At 38.1% G+C, this 24536-nt stretch overlaps 1 protein-coding gene across 4 annotated transcripts in view; it reads left to right on the top strand.

Moving 5' to 3' along the window:
• Positions 1-20543, top strand: part of atp9b (ATPase phospholipid transporting 9B) — a 47065-nt gene extending 26522 nt beyond the window's left edge. For all 4 annotated transcript variants that reach the window (XM_046058405.1, XM_046058404.1, XM_046058401.1 and 1 more), the window contains 16 exons: positions 3779-3891; positions 6094-6345; positions 10142-10303; positions 10570-10662; positions 12073-12156; positions 12555-12725; positions 13087-13185; positions 13308-13397; positions 13832-13976; positions 14654-14718; positions 15012-15167; positions 15263-15327; positions 15638-15746; positions 15867-15924; positions 16881-17084; positions 18684-20543. In XM_046058405.1, the coding sequence (XP_045914361.1) occupies positions 3779-3891; positions 6094-6345; positions 10142-10303; positions 10570-10662; positions 12073-12156; positions 12555-12725; positions 13087-13185; positions 13308-13397; positions 13832-13976; positions 14654-14718; positions 15012-15167; positions 15263-15327; positions 15638-15746; positions 15867-15924; positions 16881-17084; positions 18684-18820 (2003 nt within the window). In that variant the 3' untranslated portion in view covers positions 18821-20543. The remainder of the gene's footprint in view (positions 1-3778; positions 3892-6093; positions 6346-10141; positions 10304-10569; positions 10663-12072; positions 12157-12554; positions 12726-13086; positions 13186-13307; positions 13398-13831; positions 13977-14653; positions 14719-15011; positions 15168-15262; positions 15328-15637; positions 15747-15866; positions 15925-16880; positions 17085-18683) is intronic.
• Positions 20544-24536: the final 3993 nt, after the last annotated feature.

The following is a 24536-nucleotide window of genomic DNA, read 5'->3' as shown; positions in this document are numbered from 1 at the left end:
AATTTAAGTTTATTTTCTTGACTTCCTTGATTTGCTGGTGTCACAGTCACTGAACAATACACTACTTACTGGCTGAAGTCCTGATATTCTTTGGTTTTAACTCAATGAATATTCATGTCATGGGGTTGCAATTCTTCATCAGATTTCACACACGTACTAAGATACAAGCCACACAGGCAGATCGAATCATTCCTTTCACTTTTAGTGGCTTGGAGATGAATGGAGTAAAATATGCACTTTTTTTATTCATTGATAGCATCTTTAGGTTGAGGTAATTGAGTCCTTTTTCCCCCCTTGACTGAATGAATAATGACTTCATCTGATCCCCGGCAAGGCTTGGAAAATTTAGACTAGCCATTGTTCAAGCAGAAGGGGATCCTTTGCTTTTCAGGCATGCACTGTGCTGTCTGTCTTAATTTTTCTTCATTTTAATCCACCCAAACCCCCTATTTTTCTCAATAGCTCAACCATGTAGTGAGGCAGTTGGGTGGGGAGGTACCCACCCGCTCGCTCCCCTTACTCTTCCCTTCTCCGCACTCTGCTACTGGGAGTTTAAGAGCAACTGATAAATCAGTCACACTAGTCTCCCAGCTCTCCCAGTCCTCAGGGGAATGGGCTTGGTGGGGGTTTAGGCAGTGGAGGAATTTTGCTGCTTTTTATATGTGCTTGCCCCCTCCCCTCCTTTTCAGAGCAGTTCCTTTATTTGTGGGACGAGAAATGTTATGTTCTGCTGTTTTTGTAAGCGTGGTGCGTCAGAAGAAAGCCCTCTGTGTACAAGGCTTTGCTGTGAGCGCTGCCAGAAAGGGGAAGGGCACTTCTTTATTTGACATCTTTTTCCCACATGCTCCATTGGCTGGGAGATACACTCGAAAAATAAAAGACAACTCTGACCCCTTTTTTTGTCTTTTTTTTCAAAGAGCCATCTCAATATGGGAACTTTATTTATTTTTGAAGCCTTTTGACCTTCTGTTGCATTCAAGGACAATACTTCAGCATGACAATAATGCAGCTTATAATTTACCACAAAGTAGTGCCACCCATAAACTTATTTATGTTGTACACACAGTTTGCATGATAAAAGCCTGCACCCAAGAATGTCTTTCATTGGCTTTGTTTTTTTTTCTCCCTGTGTAGCATATTGTAAGGCTTTAGGAGCAGATGGGAAAGTTACAAAGCGTGTTCTCTAGTAGAATTTGTCAGAAAAGGAATAAGATGATTACTCTACAGTCTGGACTAGTTCACAAATTGTGTGATTCCCGCTAAAGGAAAACATAACTGTCCTCAAGCAGAATGGATCAAATCTAATACACACACCCATCACATTATATAAATATTAAAGTAATGCTGTAATACCTGCTGTTTTGACCTCTGACCTCTTGTCCCCATAGGTTGGCCTTCTGGACCTAGAGCTGAACCGCCTCACCAAAGCCCTGTTCCTGGCCCAGGTGGTTCTGTCTGTTGTCATGGTAGCGCTGCAGGGGTTTGTGGGTCCTTGGTTCCGCAACCTTTTCCGATTTGTCGTGCTTTTTTCTTACATTATTCCCATCAGGTACTTCTCTTCATTCATGCTGTTGTTATTTTGTGACCACAACCAAATAACCATGGATTTACAGTGACATATTTTAAACCATTACATTTGGTTTCAAAATGGGGGGTAAAATACATAAATTAAATTAGAAAATCTTCAAACCTAAGCTCCACATCTGCTTCTTTTCAGCTCTTTACAATGTACAAAGACAGTTTTTAGAACATATCAGACTTTTAATTTACTGCTATATTATTGTTACATTTTCTGTGATAGATTACAGCTTTGTTTTTCCCATGTGTAGTCTGCGTGTAAACCTGGATATGGGGAAGTCAGCCTATGGCTGGATGATCATGAAAGACGAAAATATCCCGGGAACTGTTGTGAGAACCAGCACCATCCCAGAAGAACTGGGCCGGCTAGTCTACCTGCTGACGGACAAGACGGGTAGGTGTCCAAACATACTGAAGAAAGATTACACAATAGATTTATGGTACTGAAAGCTAAATAGTAATTCAATTCAGAAGGACAGCTGTTTTTCATGGAAGTTTAAGTTATACACATTTTACTTGATTTCGGTGGATCTGTGTTTGACATCACAGGAACCTAATGTTATTAAAATGATGCACATGATAAAACTAAATAATGTCACATCCCCAATTAAATGAACAAGAAATCACCACAACTTGCTTATAAACTTTAGGTGATAATATTTCCTGTAAGACCAGGCTGAGAGTCAGTTGCTCATCATTGGGGGGGAAAAAAACAAGACTTAATAAATTGATAAATCATTATTTTATATGGAAATTAAGCCACTTCATCTTAGTTTAATAGCAAGCTTCAAATCCAGTCTGATTTAAACTGTCATTATTGTGAGTTAAAGAAAAGAACTGAGGACAAACAAATCTTCTGAATTTCCAGGGGTTATTTAGGCCTACTTCAGCTCTCATTTCACCATCATGGCCTGATTCTCTAGTAACAAATAGCTGCTGTTTTCTAATGCTAGACAATGTGTCAGAGTGATAAACTTCTGCTGTGGTCCAAACATGCTTCTTTGTCTTACCCCGCTGATCTAGGTAGGAATAGATTAGCTCCAGAGCCTATTTATCCAGGTTGATAGTTAAAGCACACGGAAAGAAGAACAAACAATCAATCCAATAGAATTGGTTAACCCTGTGGCCCTAATGTTTTTGGAAGTTAGATGCCCTCTAATCAGCTTTATGCTCTATCAGCACACATTCTGGCAACAGACATCCATTAAACAAGGCCATTGCCCTCGTTTTCATTTGTTTTTGTTTTTTCTTTTAGTGTCTGACCATTCACTCAGTCTTTTTGTATGCAATGTTGTGTCTTGTCTGTTTGTTAGAGAGGACATGCAGTCCATATTGGTAATGAGATCAGGTCAATGAGAAGGCACTCGCACCACTCTGCAGGTCCCATGATGCATAGTAGGCACCCATCTGAGGACAAATGATGTGCTTTATGTTTGTGGGTGTTTTTGAATATGTTTCACTATGAAGTTTAGCGATGTGATAAAGACACCTAGGCGAGTATTATGATGATGTGTGTTTTCTTGTGACGTCACATGGAAGCGAAAGAAAAAACTGGGGTTCAGAGCAGTGTTTTCTGTTGGAGATGGGAACTCCCTTTGGGCTTTTTCACTTTGCAAACCTATTACGTGCACATAAATGATATATAACTCGATAAAGGAGAGGGAAAAAGCATAATATGACCTCTTTAAAATGTCAATGAATTAGGAATCCAAATGTTGTTGTGTCAGAATTTTTCTAGCCTGTATGACAGACTGACTATATATTGTACATACAGTGTGTGGTGTTGAACAGCTTTTGATTAGAGCGAGACAGGTGAATCACCCAGAGTAATATATTGGAAAATATTAGCTTATTGCAGGTACATTTTGTAAATGTCAGATGATCAGTAACAAGAAATTGCAGTACAGAAACGAGACGAAGAAATGAGACGTGTCTTTGGTGTGGGAGACCTGGGATTCAATTCCCACTGTGACGTTTCCAATGTTTCCCTGAGCAAGACACTTAACCCCTGGTTGCTCCAGAGGCTAGCGACCTCTGACATGTATAACAATTGTAAGTCGCTTTGGATAAAAGCGTGAGCTAAATGAGTAAATGTAAATCATGTGACAAGCAGTAATCAAGGATAAGTGTATAGGTGATGTAGTTTTTTTTTTTTTTATGATTTCTTAATTTGTAACATCTAAACTGGTCTGAACTGCAGGCACTCTGACACAGAACGAAATGATTTTCAAGCGGCTGCACCTGGGAACAGTATCCTATGGCACTGACACCATGGATGAGATACAGAGTCACATAATCCAGTCATATGCACAGGTAAGATTTATTGCTGTCCAATAGAGCTATATCTAAAACTTCATTATTTCCTCAATGAATCCTTTTTTTTAAATAAAATTCTAAATAGTGTATAAATGTCTGTTGTAGTTTCCCAAATTCCATGGTGCCATCTCCAAATGTCTTGTTTTGTCTTGACTAATGGTCCAAAACCCAAAAGATATTTAGTTTACAATGATACAGAGGAAAGCAGTAAATGCTCACATCTGAGAAGCTGGGACTTTTTTATTTAGCTGCGTCTTTTTAAGTATAAAGACTCAGTTGCCAGTTTATTAGCTACACCTAGCTAAAACTAATGCAGTCAAAAAACAATCCTGCAATAAATCCTACCTTGTTGAAACTGTTTGCTATCTTGAATTGTATTGAGCTATGGTGAGAGATGTCTCTTTATATTTTGTCCACCCCATGTATGTCAATGAGTGTAGACTAAATAACAAACGCCTCACTGCCACGTTACAGCTACAGGCAGGTTAGTCACATTAAAAACATTTAACACAGTCCTGCTAACCACTTAGCGTCTTTATTTTGAATATCATATAGGAGCACAATGCTGTAATCATTTTCATTATTTCATAATTTTTTCTCTTTGAAGTTTTCAGTTAAGAGTCCATAAAGACATCCACATTCAGAAAGTTGTAGCATAGAGTTTCAACACTGATTTGGGAGTGTCTCAGCTTTCTCTTTTTGAACCCTTTAGCAATACAAATGTATTAATTTCTATAAAATTATATAAATGTTATGTGATCCAGTATGATACGTGAAATAGATGTGTATATGTACTATATTTCACTCCATGTTTGTCTTGCTTATTCTTGCTTCTCCCTGTGGACCAGTTTAATCAATTTTTATATTTAGCTAAGGGTAAGTTTTCCAGGAAAGAAGCCCATATTGTTCATTCATCATGGAGTGTCCCTGAGCGACTCCTTATACTGTAAGCAAGTGTTTTCCTCACTGGGTGGCTCAAAGCTGGCTGCAGTCTTGACAGAATGATATTGTTCATTCTCAGCCAGCTCCAAACAGCTGGTCGACAGTGAAACCATCTGCCTCACACCCTTATGTGTAATCTCAGCTAATGAAAAATGACTAGTCTTTTTAGAGCTGCACAGCCGAAGCAAGGCAGAGCAGCAATGCATCTGTCAAGCTGATTTTTACTACGTTGTTTCTTTACTGTCAGTGACATAATTACAGGATGCTATTTTTGTTTTTAGCATTATTATTAACATTATTCCCTCCAGATTAGGGCAGTAACTACTCATTTTCATTAGATTTACTGTTTGCTCTATTTTTTTTTTAATACTGATAAATACTTCCCAGAGTAAATTAATTCTGATTGCTTTGTTTTTAGAACAGACTAAATAGAAATAATTTTCAGCTCTATAAGACAAAGAAACAAAGAGAAATTTTATATGCTAGACAACGTAACTTAATGATCTCTCTATTGATCTTTCAGTCATTCTTGATGAAGGTTGTCATCTGGCGTCCTTACTGTACTCCCCAATCACCCCTCTTTCTCTGCCTGGCAGGATTGAAGGTTAATAATAAGCCAAAATCAAATGCTTCAGTAGAGCGCATCGTCCCTGTCAAACGCAGCTGGCACAGTGGGCTGTGTGCCTGCTCGCTAGTCACCACACAGTTATACTGATAGTTGATGTCAAAACAGTGGGGACACACTGAAGACCCTCGAACCAGATATGACACGATAAAGATTGTGATACAACACTTCCCGTCGCTGTCATTTAGCCTGAAAAGGGCCATCGGAGTGAATTGGCTGCAAGTGTATTAGATTAGATCTAGGTGTCAACCATGTGCAGGGATCCTATAGTTAGGAAATGACTGCGAAGCTGTAACATGTGAAATATGTTGTGTAGCTCTGAATAGATTATATAATATATTTCATGTGCAATTTTTCAACTGTTTATTAATTGGCAATCATATGTAATCATTAGGCAGCTTTTTTTCTAGTTTGGTTTGTAGCGGTTTCTCTAGATACCCTTTGTAGGAATTGACCAATAAAACAACATACCAACCCACTTAATTTAGCTATGATGGCATGGTAAAACTTTCCCTCCAAATAATGATTAAAATATTGCATCCTATTTGGGCAATCAGAGGTCAACCACAAAGTTTGAAAAGTGACAGACAATGTATTGAGTCCATGGCTCACATTATTTATTGTGATGTCAGGTACCCTCCCAGCCTTCCAATGGTAACACCAGTGGCAACACTCCATCACGGAAAACCCAGACGTCAGGCCCCAAAGTCCGTAAGAGTGTCAGCAGTCGCATCCACGAGGCTGTAAAGGCCATCGCCTTGTGCCACAATGTCACGCCCGTCTATGAGTCTCATGCAGGCGTAAATGGAGAGACGGAGTCTGCTGAAGCTGACCAGGACTTCAGTGATGACAACCGCACCTACCAGGCCTCCAGTCCTGATGAGGTAAATATGGGACGCACTGAAAAGTTTTAGCACTTCCAGCTTCAGAAGTAAAAAGAAAAATGGACTGATTGGTTTAAACATAGAGAGGGTCACAAATAATTGAAAGTGTTTCACATGTTCCTGCTAAATATAAGACTATAGTTGTACGTGCAGCTGGTATTTAGAAGGGTGAATGTGTCCAATGAGTTTAACGGGTCAAGTACCACAGAGCAAAGCCCTGAAACCCACACTACATGCTTCACCTGTGTTTTAACACTTCTGATGAAATATCCATGTTGCTGTGTTTACATCTGTAAATATGCTGTACACAAGAATCGGTTGCTGAGACTTTGCTGTTCATTTAGATCTAGTATTTCTTTTTTTGCTATGGTTTCTATATGTTTAATGCTATTTTTCAGACAAACCACAAACAAGCAGAACCCATATGGAGGTAACAAAAGTGGATAAATGGCTTTGCATTCTTAGGCCCCATTTGTACACATCATTTAAAGTGTCTCTTATCCAGATTAAATACAGAATTATACACTTTTGCCCAGCGGACAAGAATAAACAAGGGGAGATAATCAGGAGAAAACCCTGTGTGCCTCTGTCTACAGTTTCCTCTCTGTCTTAATGTTTTATTGGTGATCCTAAATATCCCTGGTTTTTCATAATTGACATTTCATGAACAGAATGTCAGAGGTCATGAACTTCTTGTAGAGGTTAAGCTATTTAATTGTCTGTATTTGCTTCCCGAGAATTTACTGCTCCCAATGAAGGAAGAATGCAGCACAAAAACAATCCTCAAAGGCATCCCTATAGCATCCTTTCCTCTGGCCATTTTTCTGTAACCCAAGAGCTGGAGCTTTTATCACTGATGGCGCTGCTAAGCCTATTATAAGTAGCCCTTTCTAATCATAATACAGAATTTATCAATAGAGAAGTCCAAGGGAAATGTTGATTGAATACTGGGAACACAGGAAAACATCTTTTGATCTGGAAAAGTCAGTATTTGTTTAGAGATGTCTGAAGTTATATTGAAGATTAGTAAATCTTCCCATCCACCCAGCAAGACAGTTGGCATGTTTATCACCCATGACGTGTGAGTCTTCGTAAAACCTTTTGTGAGACTTGCGTACTTTGTGTTGAATGCCCAGCCAAGTCTAGCACTCAAAATGAAGATAAAAAGGTGGTGAAAGATAAATCTCAGTTTTCCATTTTGCCTGTCTGTCCTCCCCCCCCCTGAGTTTGATGTATATATTTATTTATATTCCTTTTCACTCTGCTCTATCTCCCCTCTCTCCGTTTTCTCACATTGCTTGGATTGATCAATATTTAATTTTCTCTTAGAGACGATGAGAGGTGGAGATCTGTGATTGTTGGTGGAGCTCTCCCTTCCTTTAAACTATATAATTTGTTCTTTGTCTGTTCTTTCATTTCCACCCTCTCTCTCCTCGTCTCTTCACTCTCATTGACTGCAGCGTCAGAACTTGGCCACCGTACCTCTGTTAGCGATAGTTTGTTTGGCCCTGGCTCTCTGCTCAGCCTCTCTAATGTAATGAGCTGTCATTAAGGAGATGAAGTGGGCGTACTGCCAAGGTCAGAACAGGGGTCAGATGACCTGCTGGTCAGCCATGCTGTGAACAGAGTCCTCCTGTAACCTTTGACCCTTGTAATATCAGACAGGAGCATTTCACTGTAGCTTTTAATGACTGCCATGTCCGGGGAAGCAGGTGCTTTCTCATTTCCAATAATGGATTGGTGCAATTAGACTCTATATTTCAATAATAAAAGATTGATGACAAAAATGTTAACAGATATAATCACATATAGTAATATACATGCACACACTAGAATGAATAATGTCCTCCTATACATTTAACTAGAGCTTGTCAGTTGTGGCAAATAAGTCATTTTTGTCTGTAGCAATAAAGTAAAACCTAAAAACGATTCAAGGTTCTTTTTATTTGTCTCTAAAAGCATTAAATTAAAGTGCTTCCATTTAAATTAACCAGCACTAATTACAGAACAGAGGCAATAAGTACTCATGAACTAAAAGAGGTCAAACAACATAAAAAAAAAAAAACTGTATTCCACAATGAACTATAATATTATATCAGTATTGATATTAAAAGGTGATTTTCTGCACTTATTTTCTAAAGTACCATGCCAGTCTGTCCTGTATGCTCCTGTTGTCTCGCTTTCTTCCTTCTGATGTTGTTTTTGGCTTCCTTCTCCTGTTAATCTAATATAGATCTAAATACTCATCTACAAAGAATAGGTACATTTGTTTTTTCCACTGTTAAGAGTACTGTATTTTGTACACAGTTCTTCTTTCTAAATACTGGGACGCTTCCACACTGTTCCTGCTTCTCTTCTCTTTGTTAGGTTTAGACTATTTAAGTATTATCATGTACATTATTTGTGATATTAATAGGTATAGAACTTTTTTTATCACACACTCAAATTATTTTATTTGTCTTGCTGTTTATAGTAGCGTACATCAGTTTTAACTCTTGCATAGCAAGAAGATTCTTTTTCCCAAATGTATTTACAAAGCACAAGTAGTTACCGCCAAGGACAGGGAGCACAAAGTGGTTTATATATATCCAAAAATGCTGTTACTTTTGAGCTCTGAACTTCAGTCGATTAGAAATAGTCTAAAATCAGTTCTTGAATGTACTATTCTTGAAGAATTTACCTGTTAGGGGTCCATTTTAATCATGACATGCTTTAGCTGCTGTTAATTTTAAAGGCAGTGCTACCATTGTGATTTACATGATCACAAGAACATTGTGACCACAGCTGAAATGATTGTGAACTGGTTGTTTATTCCAGTTTGCCATTGTCATAAAGTGGTCTTTTCTATTACTGTTGTAGTACATGGTTCACGTGCAGTTTGTATCGAAGTTGACAAAGCTTTAAATAGTCTCTGTAGAACCGATAAAATAGATTTCGGATCTTCAGCACACGGGTGTATGTGTCCATTTGAGTGTGTAGCTAAATACACACACACAGCAGGATAATGACACACAGATGTGTGTTAAGTAAATATAGGCAGGCCTTTTTACGGAGCTCAAAGGGGGAGCAGGAGAAATGATGGAGTATTAACAGGAAGTTCCAATTTGTAGGTCAGAGTATAATAACAACCTTTGAGTGAGCAAATTGAAAATGAACCCATTGAGAATTGAGTCGTGTGCAGCTGAGCGCTCACTCGGGGGCCGCAGTTCCTGCTGAGGAGAAAAAGAGGAAAGAGAAACAGAAAAACGCTTATCTGGAGCTGAATGCGAAGAGCTCAGCGGCAGCTCTGGAGATACCGTAACTCTCTCATGCCTTGTCTTTGTACTGCAAGTGGAATTGGACTCAATCAGCTCATGGACTGCATTTGTTGTGGATTTTCTTTTATACATAAAGTCAATTTCCTTGTTAACCTGTTTTTTATATTTGGGAAAGAGTGATGATCCTTAAATTATGAATATATATAAATTGTCACTTGTTATCCATAAATGTATTTATTTAAATCCTCGAACATTTCTTGTTTGCTTTTTCAATATTAAGTAATGACGTAAATGCCTAAAACTGCAAAAATGGATTCAGTGCATTATACCCTTGTGTTGAAGGAGTCAGGTGTTTGAAGTTTCACTGGGACCTTAAGTTACATGTACCTCATCAATCTAGGTAGTGTAAAATTGGCTAGATTTGTCACCCTGCTATGTATTAAAGTTTGAGCATACGTTTCGTTGTGTAGGGCTCAAAATGTCAAAGTTTGTTGTCTTCTACACTTCTGTGAGCAGTTTAATTTTTATGTTTTCCTCAGGTGGAGCTGGTGCGATGGACAGAGAGTGTCGGCCTCACCCTGGTGAACAGAGACCTGACCTCCCTGCAGCTGAAGACTCCTTCTGGACAGATTCTCTCCTTCTACATCCTGCAGATCTTCCCCTTCACCTCTGAGAGCAAAAGGATGGGCATCATCGTCCGGGTGTGGAACTTGTATATAACAATATGATGTGTGGATGCTCCTTCCTGTGTGGTGTTTTTGTTGCTGATTCATGTGCAATCATAAAACCAGACTTACATATTGTAGTTCTTTTGGTGTGAAACCCACTATCACCTTGATGCTTTGTGCCGTCTTGTATCTTGTGAACTGCATGGAACCTGGCTGGTGAAGTTTACATGCTGCATGATGATTATCGTAGAAATATAATGTTCCGTTCTGTACTAATTGAGATTTGTAATTTGATTTAGGAGGAATCAACAGGAGACATTACTTTCTACATGAAGGGTGCTGATGTTGCCATGGCGAGCATCGTCCAGTATAACGACTGGTTGGAAGAAGAGGTAAGAGACTCTAGGGGAGAAGTACAGGAAAACTTCTTTATTATATTTCCGACTTTGAAGTCCTTACACATTGGTTATTCTCAATGCTCATCTGATTATTTCCACACCTTCGTGGTGTCAAATATGTGGAGCAGTTTCTTATAAACGTGAAACGGATAGAAACACACTAAATGGCACTATGTAAATTACCTGATTGGATGGTACTATTATTTTGGATTTTATGTAGATGTAACTTCCAGCAGTGGTGGCTTTGCAGCCTTTTTGCCAAAGGTCTGTTGATACTCCTGTTACTCTTTTCATCAAGATATAGTCAATCTGAATTACAAGTCTGGGGTTGGCGTGCCTGACTCGGTTTATTGTAATATAATACTAAACAATATGACAGGAATCCTGGAAGAATATTTGAAAAATAAAAAGTATACTCGGAACAATCAGTGTTCATATTAAGAAAATTAGGAACTTCTAGTAGCTGGAAAGAAAGAAAATAGCTTCAGGAACACCTCAGCAAACACAATACCTTTTTGTTATTTTTGTGAAAACATTTTTTTGTCTCTTGTTAAGCTTAATTGGCTGGTTGGACCCAGCAGCAAGTCCGTCAGCAGCCATGTCTAATCTTAAAGTGTGTTTTAGCAAGATCATAAACCTTTATCTGTTCACTGAAAATGAGCCACTCTGGATGAGGACATTAGCAAAATGACAAGCATGTAATCTCATTTTGAATAAACATATGCTTATGGATAATTTTGTAGTCCAGTACCCTCTTATTGAGGACATTTGAGAGATCAGCGGGCCGTGTCTATAGCGGTTTGGTGGTCGAAGGTCTTGTGTGCATATGTTCATAATTATATTGGCATTATTGAGTCATTTAGCACTGGGGGCTGTGTTTGATTTAATTAGTGACCTACTTAAAGTTGAAGTAATTACAATATGTCATATTCTAACAATGTCCTGTTGGCTGTAATATCCCACTGTCAAATCAGCTGCCGCTGCAGTTACTCTGCTTGTCAATAACCAATCAACAGAACAGATTCACTCCATTGGTGTTTCATATCAAAAATAAACCGCTATCCATCCCTTTGTTTTACTGTGTCCTCTGAATTTCACCAGAGGCTATGTTATTCACTATTGATTTCTTTGGTGTTGGTAACAATATGCTGCTATTGATGACAGCACTGTACATGGTGTGCTTAATACAGCTCCTGCTCTTAATAGAACAGATGATCTGCCCTGTATTTGATATTTATTCATCTTGGGGAAAAGACGTAATTAAACATCCACAACCATTTATTTTAAATAACCAAAACCTTCCAATTCAGCAGCGAAATAAAGCTTCTTGAAATGTGAAATGTAAGTTTAAAAAAAAACTCTGTGTACCTGTGTTTACCAACATCATCCTCTCCTTTCTGTCAGTGTGGGAACATGGCCAGAGAAGGCCTGAGGACGCTGGTGGTGGCCAAGAAGTCTCTGTCTGAGGAGCAGTATCAGGACTTTGAGGTATGGATGAACACTACAAAATGTGTGGTACATGCTTCTTTTATCCTGCCCTCCATACAAGCATGTCCTGTATTTCAATGGATCTCATGTTTTATTGATGTGGAACGAGAGGTTAGTATTATACAGTATGAATATAATGGCAACATTAGACTATTTCCTCTTGGATCTTGGTTGTCGTAATAATAAAAATAAAACTCAAACCTGATTATTATGTGCTTGTTTTCTCCCTTCAGATATAAAACATTGAGCAACATTCAGCAACACTGTTCACCATTCCCTCTTTTTATTTCTGCTGACTTTGACACATTTATTTCTCAACTACCTGGTCCTTTGCAGCTGTTTTACCCCACAATTTTGTCCCCATATTTTCTCCCCTGTCCACTTCCCTGTATGTGCAGAACCGCTACAACCAGGCAAAGCTGAGTATCCATGACCGAGCCCTGAAGGTTGCAGCAGTGGTAGAGAGCCTAGAGAGGGAGATGGAGCTTCTGTGTCTAACTGGAGTGGAAGACCAGCTACAAGCAGATGTCAGGCCCACCCTGGAGCTGCTCAGGAACGCTGGCATCAAGGTTTGCAAGGAAATTAAACACCGGCCACCAGTCTGCTGGTAAATTCTGTCGCTGGCCGAAAGGTTTTCCACTACAAGCCTGATCTGTTGGAGAGAAATGAATCCCACTCACCTTAGCATTGATTTAGAAATGTTATCAGAAACACAAAAAGAAGGAAAATCTCCCTCTGGTAATTAATAGTAAAGTATATCCATTTAACCAGACACCATTAAGAAGAAACATGCCCAATTGTCTTAATTCATCAGTAAAAGCAACTGAATAGATGACAAATTACCCTGAAAGTGAATTTCACTCAGTTTCTTTGCCTTTAAATGCCACATCTTATATCCTGTATGTTCTTTTTTTTTTTTTCTTTACATAGATCTGGATGCTGACAGGGGACAAGCTTGAGACAGCTACATGCATTGCCAAAAGTTCCCATTTGGTCTCGAGAAACCAAGACATCCATGTCTTCAAACCGGTATGCGGTTTACTTACCCTCTTTCCCAGTGCTTTAATGTAATCCTAAAGCGCATATTTAATGTGAGATAAAAAAAGCCATAAAATCCTCACAGCTAATTGTATTGTGTGGCTCTCGATCAGGTCTCAAACAGAGGAGAGGCCCATCTGGAACTCAACGCCTTCAGAAGGAAACATGACTGTGCTCTGGTCATCTCTGGAGACTCCTTAGAGGTACTACAACACAGTGCAGTACACAGTGACATTTCCTTGCACAGCAGATGATGCTGAGGATGCAGCCAAACAGGCGATGAGAGATTATAAAGTACTTCTCAGCCAAAATGAATACGGTGAAGTTCCATGAACATTTGGAGAGGAAAACAAATCACCACGTAGACAGACATACAGTTGACATAAATAAATGTAGAAATATATAAATATGGAATAGACAGACGGTATAAATGTATAAATTGACAAAATATAAAATAATAACAATTAACATGAAATGAAATAATATTTACATGTGCAAAGATATACAGTGTTTGAGAGGGAAGGGGGGTATCAGGGGGGGGACCCAGGCTTTGTTAATGAGGCTAGCTGCAGAAGGGAAGAAGCCGTTTTTGTGGTGAGAGGTTTTGATCCTGATAGACCGCTCTATTGTGTTGCAGGTGTGTTTGCGGTATTATGAGCATGAATTTGTAGAGCTGGCATGTCAGTGTCCAGCGGTGGTCTGCTGTCGCTGCTCCCCGACTCAGAAGGCCCAGATCGTCACACTGCTACAGCAGCACACAGCCAACAGAACCTGTGCCATCGGTGAGTGTTGACAGACAACGCGGCAGCAGCATTGCGAGCCTGAACGGTTGTTGGCTTCGGTCCATAGACAGCCTGGGAAATTCTGTCAGGGGGGGAAAAATGTCTGTGAACATTCAGCTCAGTTCCTTAGGGAGGAAAGTGTTAGACAATGTGTAAAACAATCCATTGGACAGATTGAGAAGATGAATTGGTTGATACTGATGAAGTGACTTATCTCCGTTCACTATTCAACTGTGGTGGCGGGTGACTTTTTCCCCTAACATGAAAGTCTATCAGATTTGCAACCAGACTGCGTTTTGTTACTCCATGAAACACAACCTGACTGACTGGTCTATGACATTCACTGGCAGGAAACTGTCTGGAACATTTGCATAATTATAAAAAAAATAAATAAATAAATAAATTTAATTTATTTAAAAAATTTTGGAGGAGGGCATTGCCTTATCACCTTCTATTGGCCAGATGTCTCTGCTATTTAACTGCACTGAACTTTTAAGCAAGGAAGACGTGTATTACTGTAGCGATCACACACAGAAACCAGAGCAAATATACATTACTTCTTATATCCACAAGATGGCAGTCAAAGCTCTCTAAGAGAAGCACCCAGCAAAGTCTGTTACTTTTATAACCTAATGCATAGATTATTCTTAATTTGTGTTTTTCCCATTATGTGACAGGTGATGGAGGAAATGATGTCAGTATGATCCAGGCTGCAGACTGTGGTATTGGAATTGAAGGAAAGGTAATAATAATATTGAATAAACATATTAAGCACTTTTTTCAGGGGTGGTATCTTTACCTGAAGGCCACACATCTAAAGTGTAAAGAACTTTTAGGAGCACTGGAACAACGGTTAACATCACAAAGACATATCTTATAACAACAGGCGAAGTAACAGTGTCCATGTCTCCTTTTGAAACCCAAGTTAAACGTACTGTATCTGCCATTTTATTTTTTAGAAGCAGGTGATACTTAAATGGTATTGCTTTACAACCCAGCAGTAACATTACATCTTTATACTTTGTGTGCAAACAGGAAGGGAAGCAGGCGTCTCTGGCCGCAGACTTCTCCATCACCCAGTTTAAGCACATTGGACGTCTGCTTATGGTTCATGGCAGGAACAGCTACAAGCGTTCTGCAGCGTTAGGTCAGTTCGTCATGCACAGAGGCATGATCATCTCTGCGATGCAGGTACAGTAATAATTAATAAACAGTTTTCCACATTGTGGACAATAAGGTTCCCAACTAAGCAACTTCATGACACAATTTTTGTTTTCTATCCTCAGGCTGTCTTCTCCTCTGTATTTTTCTTTGCCTCTGTCCCCTTGTACCAGGGTTTCCTCATGGTTGGGTATGTACCTTTTTTTTTTTTTTTTTTTAAATGTCCACAAACCGTCTTGGTTATGACTTAATTTGATGGAGGGGATAAAAGGAATTATTGTTTTAATTTTATCCACCACCTGGCAGATACACCCAGTTTATCCAGTATAGCTAACTTGCTGGCTATACTGACAATCTTCTAGTTGCCTGTTAGCATCCCAAAGTTATTAATTACATACTTTAATCTTTGGACAACTGAGATATAAAAAGCTAATAAAATCTAACAGCCTCACAATAACACAGCACAGATGATGTTTTGCTCACTGCTTTATTCTGTGCAGGTACGCCACCATGTACACCATGTTTCCTGTGTTCTCCTTGGTTCTGGATCAAGATGTGAAGCCAGAGATGGCTCTTCTATACCCTGAGCTTTATAAAGATCTCACCAAGGTATGACCTTTTTTGAAATATGTGTACTTGACAAAATGAATTCTCTTTATCCACAACATGTAGTTGAGCTTACCGTGTGATCGACAGTATGTTGCACTCATGGAGGTTTCTCTCTTTCAGGGGCGTTCATTATCTTTCAAGACTTTCCTTATTTGGGTTTTAATCAGCGTGTATCAAGGTAAGGTGCACGGACTCAAAAGTTATATTTGACCATCAGTCATTTTATCTGGCAGATGAACACATTAGCTTCATGAAAACAACATATGTTTTTAAACATGACTGTGTCCGTAAAGAACGACCAGTCTGGAATTGCAGACTGTCAAAGCAAGTCTTCATCCACCATTTCATAATTTCTTCTGTGCCCAATACCAGGGTCCTTGGGCCCCTTCAAACTCTGTCAGTTTCTCAGTATCTTAGGTTTCCAACCGCCATCCGCTTTTACATGCAGGCTTTTGTCTGTGCAGTAAATCGATATTTCTGTAATCGCTAAGCCATGCAGCGTGTGAGAAAGATCTATGTTTCTGCTCGAGCGTGACTTCCTGACAGCTCGAGGTTTTTAATTAAAGGCCAATACCAGGTCTGTGGTAGGAAGAAAAAAAGAAAAGAAACATGAAGACGATATGAGAGAATGACTGCAGAGGAGGAAAATATTAGGGACCAATCTCACTTAATTTATTACAGAGTTTAACTCGCTGGAATGCACTGTATAAAGACTTTATGAAAAAGCAATTATGTGATCGGTTATACGCTATTAACCTCAATTTGTGTATTGTTATGATTAAATGAAAGGCTATCTAGATAAGGTAGGCGCCCAAAGATGAGTGAGTGTCTGGACGCTTAAAGATGTTAACCAAAGTGACACACACTGGAGCACATTGTCCAACTTTTACCCTAATAAATAATCTTATTGAATCAGTCGTTATCTCCAGACACATTAATCCTTACCTCAATGTCCCAGTCAACTGTTTGTACTTTCTCTGGCAGACCTGAGGAAGAATGCTAAAATTTAAGAAAACATACTCAAACACAGACACAACATTGATTCTAGTTTAGCCTTTTCCACTTCTTCAAGCAAGTAAACTAAGTTGGTCTGGTAATGTCATGTGGTCAATTTGTTTCCTCCGGCGCCACCAGGTGGCATCCTCATGTACGGCGCTCTGGTGCTGTTTGAGTCGGAGTTTGTGCACGTGGTCGCCATCTCCTTCACAGCGCTCATCCTGACCGAACTGCTGATGGTGGCGCTGACGATTCGTACCTGGCACTGGCTCATGGTGGTGGCTGAGTTCTTCAGCCTGGGCTGCTACCTGGCCTCACTCGCCTTCCTCAACGAGTATTTCGGTAGGTATTAATCCCCCCCCCCCCCAGAGGATTCTAGTTCTTCTATATTGAAATTATATTTTTAAAAAGCTTTTTTGATTTAGAAATGCATTTATGAAATATGTTTGAATAGTTTCAAGCTTGATTAAACTGCAACCTACAAAAGGACTGTCACATGTAACTTTTCTCATAAATATTTCTGTTTTTGGATCTTTTTGTGATCAGTTGATCTCTCTTAATAATTCCAAATCTAAAAAAAATCTCTAAAATATCAGAAAATATTCATTATAATTTCCCAGAACCCAAGACTAAAAGTATTCATATTGCTTGTTTTGTCCAAGTAATTCATCCAAAACCACAAGACGTTCAGTTTATCATCAGAAGTGACAAAGACAAAGCAGCAAATTACCACATTTAAAAAGCTGGAACCCACAAATGTTTGGCATTGTTGCTTGAGAAATGATGGAAATTATAAATTTTTAAAGCATTTACCAATTAATTTTTACATCAATTGGCTAAATGGATTAATCAACTAATTGTGCTTTTATGTAGCATGTTGCTGACTTTCTCTGTTTGCTTACTGCAATTAACAGTTGGTTTTCAGCACAGTAGAAGAATAACTTTACTTCTGGTTTATTAAGTTCAGTATTGAATGGGCTGAGGACTTTAAGGGGCCCTGCTCTTCTTCAATGAGCCCGCTTTGTGTTGACTTTGATGTAACCTGACACCCGAGTGTTGTGCAGTAGCTCAGACCTCAGCTCTGTGCTTTTATTGCCCCCCACCCCCTGTCCCTTTCTGTTTCTCTCTTCACTGCTAACTAGAGCTGCAACTTACAATTATTTTCATTGTCTTTTAATCTGACGATTATTTTCTCAATTAATCGATTAGTAGTTTGGTTTATAAAATGTCAGAACATGCTGAAAAATGTTTCCCAAACCCCAAGATGACCTCCTCAAATGTCTTCTTTTGTCCACATTCCAAATATATTCAGTTTACTGTCATAGATGAGCAAAGAAAACATAAAATATTTTTTCTTTTTTTACTCAGATTAACTAGTTATCAAAACCGTTGTCGATTTAATTTAAAAGCTGACAACTAATTGGAAAAAAAAAAATGTTGCAGCTCTACTGCTAACCTTTGTACTGCACTCACTTTATTTCTGCTGGATTTCTTTTGCTTCTGTATGTTGGCAACAGGCATAGGCAGGGTGTCCTTTGGAGCTTTCCTTGGTAGGTGTGCAGCCTGTAAATTCATCTCCTCATTCCTTCATCCATCTCTCTGTATTTGTGGTTTCTGTATGTTCCAATAATGTTTGACTATGTCATCATTTTTCCTTTTCATTTGAGTCGTATGCAGTATTGGCCTTCTTTCTCTTGTTTGTGTCGTATCATTCATTCCATGGTTTTAGTTTTCAGTGCAGTGACAGATAAATCCAACATGTTGTGATTGGATTCTACCCATCAAGACTAGCATCTGATTATGACTTTCTAAGCTGTATCGCAACTGTTCATTATGCTTTTATCCCTTGATGTTGACTCTTGCATTACTTGCCCGTACTCATCACAGCACAATACTAAGACATGTGTACCTAAACATCCTTTCTTCTGTTTGCTCTCCCAGACTTGTCGTTCATCACAACTTGGCCTTTCCTGTGGAAGGTGTCCGCCATCACGTTGGTCAGCTGTCTTCCTCTCTACATAATCAAATACCTGAAGCGCAAGTTTTCACCTCCGAGCTACTCCAAACTATCCTCATGAGCCAAACCTGGATTACTTGTGCTTTTTTGTAGTTTCATGTTTCACCGAGCTTTCTATTTTCAGCACTTTTTTTACTCAGTGATCCTCTGTGATGGACAGGTGACCTGTGGAGGTCAAGGAAGCACTGGAACAATCGAAAGTGGGGAGAAATTAAATAATTGATTTTTGGATTATATCACTGAGACTTGGGATAACTTGAAAAAAACGGAGCACATAAAAAAGACCTATAAAGTGACGGAAAGAAGAGCAAATTGGTGTGAGTGACTGCTTTTAGAAGGCCTGAAAAACTTGATCCCATTTTGTCAGAAAGGGTCAATCTGCCTTCTTTTGTTTTGAAGATTTCCAAACAAATCAGCTTCAAGTGTCATTTTATACAGTTCTGATGCATTACTTTCAATGTTTAAATTTTTATATGTGGAGTTCAGACTTTTTTTAAGTGTTTATTTTTTATTCTAGGTATTAATTACAGTTGCTGGCCTGCATCTGTGAACAGTGTTGAGTTGCTGTAAGGGAATTCCTACATCACTGTAAATATAGCCTCTACATGCAGCTTTGATTACTACTGCTGTCAATGTAATCCTCACTGCGCTTAACTCTTGTACAAATGTGCATTACAACAATAAGACCATTTACGATGACATTCACAAAGATGTTAGAAAAATGCTGGAACTTCTGTGGATTTGCTGCTTTATGTCCTTTACAATTTTAAGACTGTGGTATATGACCTCATCAGTACATCATCTCCGTAGTATAAAACCAGCACTCCATAGCAACATTAAATGTTGTATCGTCAGCATTTTTGGCCTTGATTATACTGCATAATTTTACATTTTATGATGTCTGTCAGTGGCCACCAGTCCTCTTGTCAGGACATGGCAGCTCGATTTGTGCCTCATTATGATGTATTTTAATGTGCTGAAACTGCATCTCACAGCATTGGATGTTAAGTCAGTCAGAGGTTTTGGTTAGCGTTCGTTTTTGTTACCTCTGCAGCCAGATCTGAACTTTCAGGAGCTTGAGTCCTGCTAGTCTTCTCTGAAATTTTTTTTGATAGTAAAACTACAAACAAAGGAGCCTAAAACAGTCGCCTGTGTATTTTTAGGCCTTTATTGACAATATGGCTTCCCTGGGCTTTGATGTGTCTTTGGCCTGTAGCAGACATTCAGCTCTTTTTAAGGAGGAATGAGTTTTATCATTCCCTCCATGTACTGTATATGTTGAGAATGTTTTGAGCACAGTGGGGGGAAAAATGGAGATGGGGGAAAGTTTAACAGATCTTTTTAAAGTACAGTTTTGTAAACAGGGTGTAGTTTAGCTATGTTATAAGTCAGGTTGTCATTTTCTTTCTGAATCATAATTGAGTTGATCTCAGGTTGATCATTCCTAAACAGTTGTTTTATTTTATTTAAATTGTGGCAACCGGACTGTAAAATGTAGCTACACTAAGTAGTGGATGTAGTTATTTGGGAAAGAGTTGGTGTGACAGCGACACTTTAATGCAAATTGCATTTTTGGTTAACATTTCTGATTTACATTCTTATGAAAAGCAATTCCAAATGTGGATTTCCTGTGTGCTGTTTAGATCTTTGTTCTGTGTATGTGCTGTATAAACTTTGATTTCTTGTGAACTTGTTTTCCGTGTCCTACACTGCAATTTCTAACAGTTTGTCTTTTTATTTATAATATTGATGAATAATAAAAAATAAACGCCACATGCCAATAAGTTCACTTTTTCAATCAATACAGTAACGGCAACTGAAGTTTTATTCATTGTGAAGTTCACCATGTGGCCACTAGATGGAGCTAGAGACTAAACCCTTGACAAGAGGCTGTGGCTCAAAGTAAAGGAGCATCAGGTAAAATGACAGTATTGACCTTTAGAGCTATTGCTCCAAGTTTAGTTTATTAAAATACTATGCTCTGCTGAGATTATAAGTACTATATAAATGTTCAGAGGCTCATACCTGAATATGAAAACTTGAAAACTACCATTGCTTTTCAGTGCATTTATATATGGGAATTTAATAAGAAATGTTTAGAAAAGTACATTTTGGGTACTTACTTTGAAGATGGGACATAAATTTTTTTTTTTCAACATTTTAAACCCAGACAAACAAAACAAACTAATGTATTTAGGTTTAATGAGTAATGCTTTAGTACCTCTGGTACTCGTTACATACATACTGACAGCTTTTATATCAAAATGTCCATTATCTGAGTAACACCTTGATGTCCCTCTCCACTCAAATCTGTTTTACTTATTGTTACTTCACTTGGATGTTCTAGCTTCACTGTGCAGAATGATGTACAGAACGTGCAGAGTATGACACTTTCATCTGCTCAAGGTGGAAAGTTTTTCTGTGCTCAACTTAAAGCTCCGTTTAAGTTGTGAATGTACGAGTAGGATTTTGTAACCTCACAAATTTGGTAGTCAAGTATGCAACTTCCACAAGTGTGGTGTGGAAACTTGAAACCTCCAGTGGACCAACACTGGGAAAGGGATTTTGAGTAGAGCAGGAGTCATCTAATATTTGACAATTCATTGATTCTGGATTTTTCAATGAGGGGGAAAAGGAGAGATGTAATTTAAGAATTTCCAAGTGGTTAGTCAAACTGTTTTTTAGAAATTAAAACATTAGACATAACTTGTTATTGAACTTGAATTGAATTGAATTGTTATTGAACGCAGAGTATTTTTAGGTTTAAAACATGTCTGGAGGGGATCTTTAAACTTCTGAAATGAAGTATGAGTAGATGTAATTTAAAACAAACTTGTCTGGGGGGGATTTTGAAAATAACAACATCTTGCTTTATGTAAAGAGAGCCACAGTTGGAAAACAGTTTTCAAACAAGCCTAGCCATATAGTAATTACAGATTTTACTTTTAAATGCAAACATTGTGGATGAACATTTAATGTATACAGTAAAAAAAGATGTTTTACTATGTAATCAAAGGCAGTCATTGAGCAAACAGACAATGTGTTATCAATTTCTCCCCAGAGAGGAGGAAGTAGTTTGTGACCCAGTGATGAATGTGATGGTCTGATGGCTTTAACATGTTAAGAAATGTTCTTTCATCTCCTTGTTTTCACTAGCTGCACATCCATGGGAGGGAAAGAAGTGCCGCACTATAGGTTGTATTTATCTGTTCCTACAGCATGTGCGTCTGTGGATGATCATTGTGGTGTGTTTTCCAAACCAGCTGCAGTTAATGTGCTGCATGAGGAGCTTTGATGGGCCGGATAATGTTCATGTGACTAATGATTTATTGTACTAACAGTCTGTCTTTGTTGTGTTTTTATTGTTATGTTGAGATCAGTCTGGGTCTTCTCCATGTATATTATGACGTTTTTCAAATTTGTATGAGCTTATGACAACAAACATTTTACTGTGGTTTAAAAAATACAAACGGTGCTAAAGCCATGAAGATAAATAAATACGTTCATTAAAAACCTCTATGGGGATAGTGCCTTTAACTAAGTGAGTAATTCCAGCTAACCTTTAAGGTGCTCTTTAAGAGGAGAAAAAACTGGTCACAGAAAAGAAAATGTTTTTCAGACAGAGAGCAAACAACTATTACAATAATATCAGATTATTAATATAAAAAAAGACAAATACTGACCATACAAATCATAAATATATATATGAATGAATGATGCAGTTCCATCATAGGTAGTTTGTGAAAAGCCTTTTATATAACATTTACAGTATTTCTTCATTCAGACCTGGATATATAAGGTGTCACATTAAACATTATGTGTTGAACACATGAAGTGGAGTTATCAAATTTAAGATGACATTATATAGCGAGTTATATATAGAGTTTTCACATTAAAGGGCTATTGTTTGTTTGTGTTCCTTAGCAAGAGATGTAGGTTTAGTTATGAACTATACATAGCAATACTAGAGCTCATATATATATATATATCTATATATATCTATATCTATATCTATAATTTTCAGTCCCTGCAGCACTTTGACAGTCAAATGTGGTTACATACATTCACTGCATGCTCCATGTAAAACCTACACAAATGAGAGTCCAAAGCCAACAACTCTCAGCCTTTTCTCTGACGTAGAAGCTGCTGACACAGATGTACGCACAGAATGAATTGTGTAAGTGCAGAAACACAACAGTGGAGCTGTGAACATTGTCATAATGGAAGATAATAATCCAATGTTTCATCTCTTGTACAGCAAATTGCCATCTGTCATATAAAATGGCTCCATAACTTAATTTGAAGTCCTGCACAATGGGGCGTTTTTGAAAAACGCTTCTTTTCTAAACTAGATTTTATCCAGCCCATAAGTGGGATACAAAACACTTGTGCAGCAGAAATTTCAGATGCATAGAACATTTGTCAAATTAGTGTTTTTCCCCCACATTTTTGCTGCTTTTTTATGTAGTGGAGGTAGACCTGCCATTATGCTATCTTGTTACTAAGCAGCTAAGTGGCTTCTGTAGCCATATTCCATCTGACTGAGCATGTTATAAAATTCCACGGCACCCTGTTTGAATTAAGAAACAACAACCAGGAGAGCTAAAGTTACTGGTAATGATATTCTCTGACTGGCTTGTTGGGGGAGAAGAGTTGTGATGTCTTGAGGAAGATCAGACTATTTCTCTTTCCAGGGGTCCAACATTCAATTATATATACATATACAAAATTCATACAAGTAGAATAGCAGCTGCTGTAGCTTCAAAATTGCAAACAGAATCAACTTTTTTGCTGGAAAATGTTCAAGATAACTTTTCAAACATGAGTAAAGCTTTAATTTATCACTTTTCAACTGACACTTCAACTGCTTTCAGCATCATTCTGAAATTTTTTACTTTTTCTGTATGTGCGAGTGTGTATGTATGTGCATGATGAGTATATGTGCAAGCAAAGTATTCAATTTTGGCCTAAGTGGCTTCTCATATTTGGCAATTGATCTCACCGCTGACACTTTAAGTCTTAACAATCTCTGGCGCTTAAACAGAATTTTCCATTGTTTTGGTTGTTTACTGATCATTTTGAACTTTCCCTCTTCAGCTGACAGCTTACCTGTTTTCAGCTTTCAGCTCATTACTTATATACAAACTGACAATTCAACTGCCTTCAGGGCTTAAATAAAAACATAATTACACTTCACCCTTTAAGTGCTTCAACTTTAACGTCATCTCCCCTACAACATTTCCCATGCAAGCAACTAACATTTTAAGATATGTGAACCTATTTTAACTGTCTCTGGCACTTCAACATAAATTTTAATTGATTTTATTGTTTACTGTTTAACTTACATTTTAATTGCTTTCATCTCTTACTCTTTAAATCATACTTCAGGTACTTTCAGGGCTCAGCAAGTAGCATCAACTGCTGTCATTGGCTCAGAAATCAATTAAGATTTCAGCTGTTTTCGTCTCTTACTCCCAGCTGACACACATGTTTTCAGTTCTTACACTTCAACTGATTTTAACTGACTCTCACTCTTCACCTCAACTGCTATAAGTGCTTCAACTTTGATATCAACCCCCATAACATCTCACTTCCAAACATTTTTCATTATAAGATCTTTTTACTTGTTTAAAGTGTTTGCACCTACAATTCTCTGTGTAAGCGAGCACATTTGCCTTTTCTGTTTTATTTATTATAATAAATAAATAATTGTTCATACTAATTAACATCACACCTTTTGAAAATTATACTACTAATTATTCAGTAGTATTGTTCTT

Source organism: Micropterus dolomieu, linkage group LG09, assembly GCF_021292245.1.
Source record: "Micropterus dolomieu isolate WLL.071019.BEF.003 ecotype Adirondacks linkage group LG09, ASM2129224v1, whole genome shotgun sequence".
In the NCBI taxonomy this organism is placed as follows: Eukaryota; Metazoa; Chordata; class Actinopteri; order Centrarchiformes; family Centrarchidae; genus Micropterus; species Micropterus dolomieu.
This window is presented reverse-complemented; position numbering and strand designations above follow the sequence as displayed.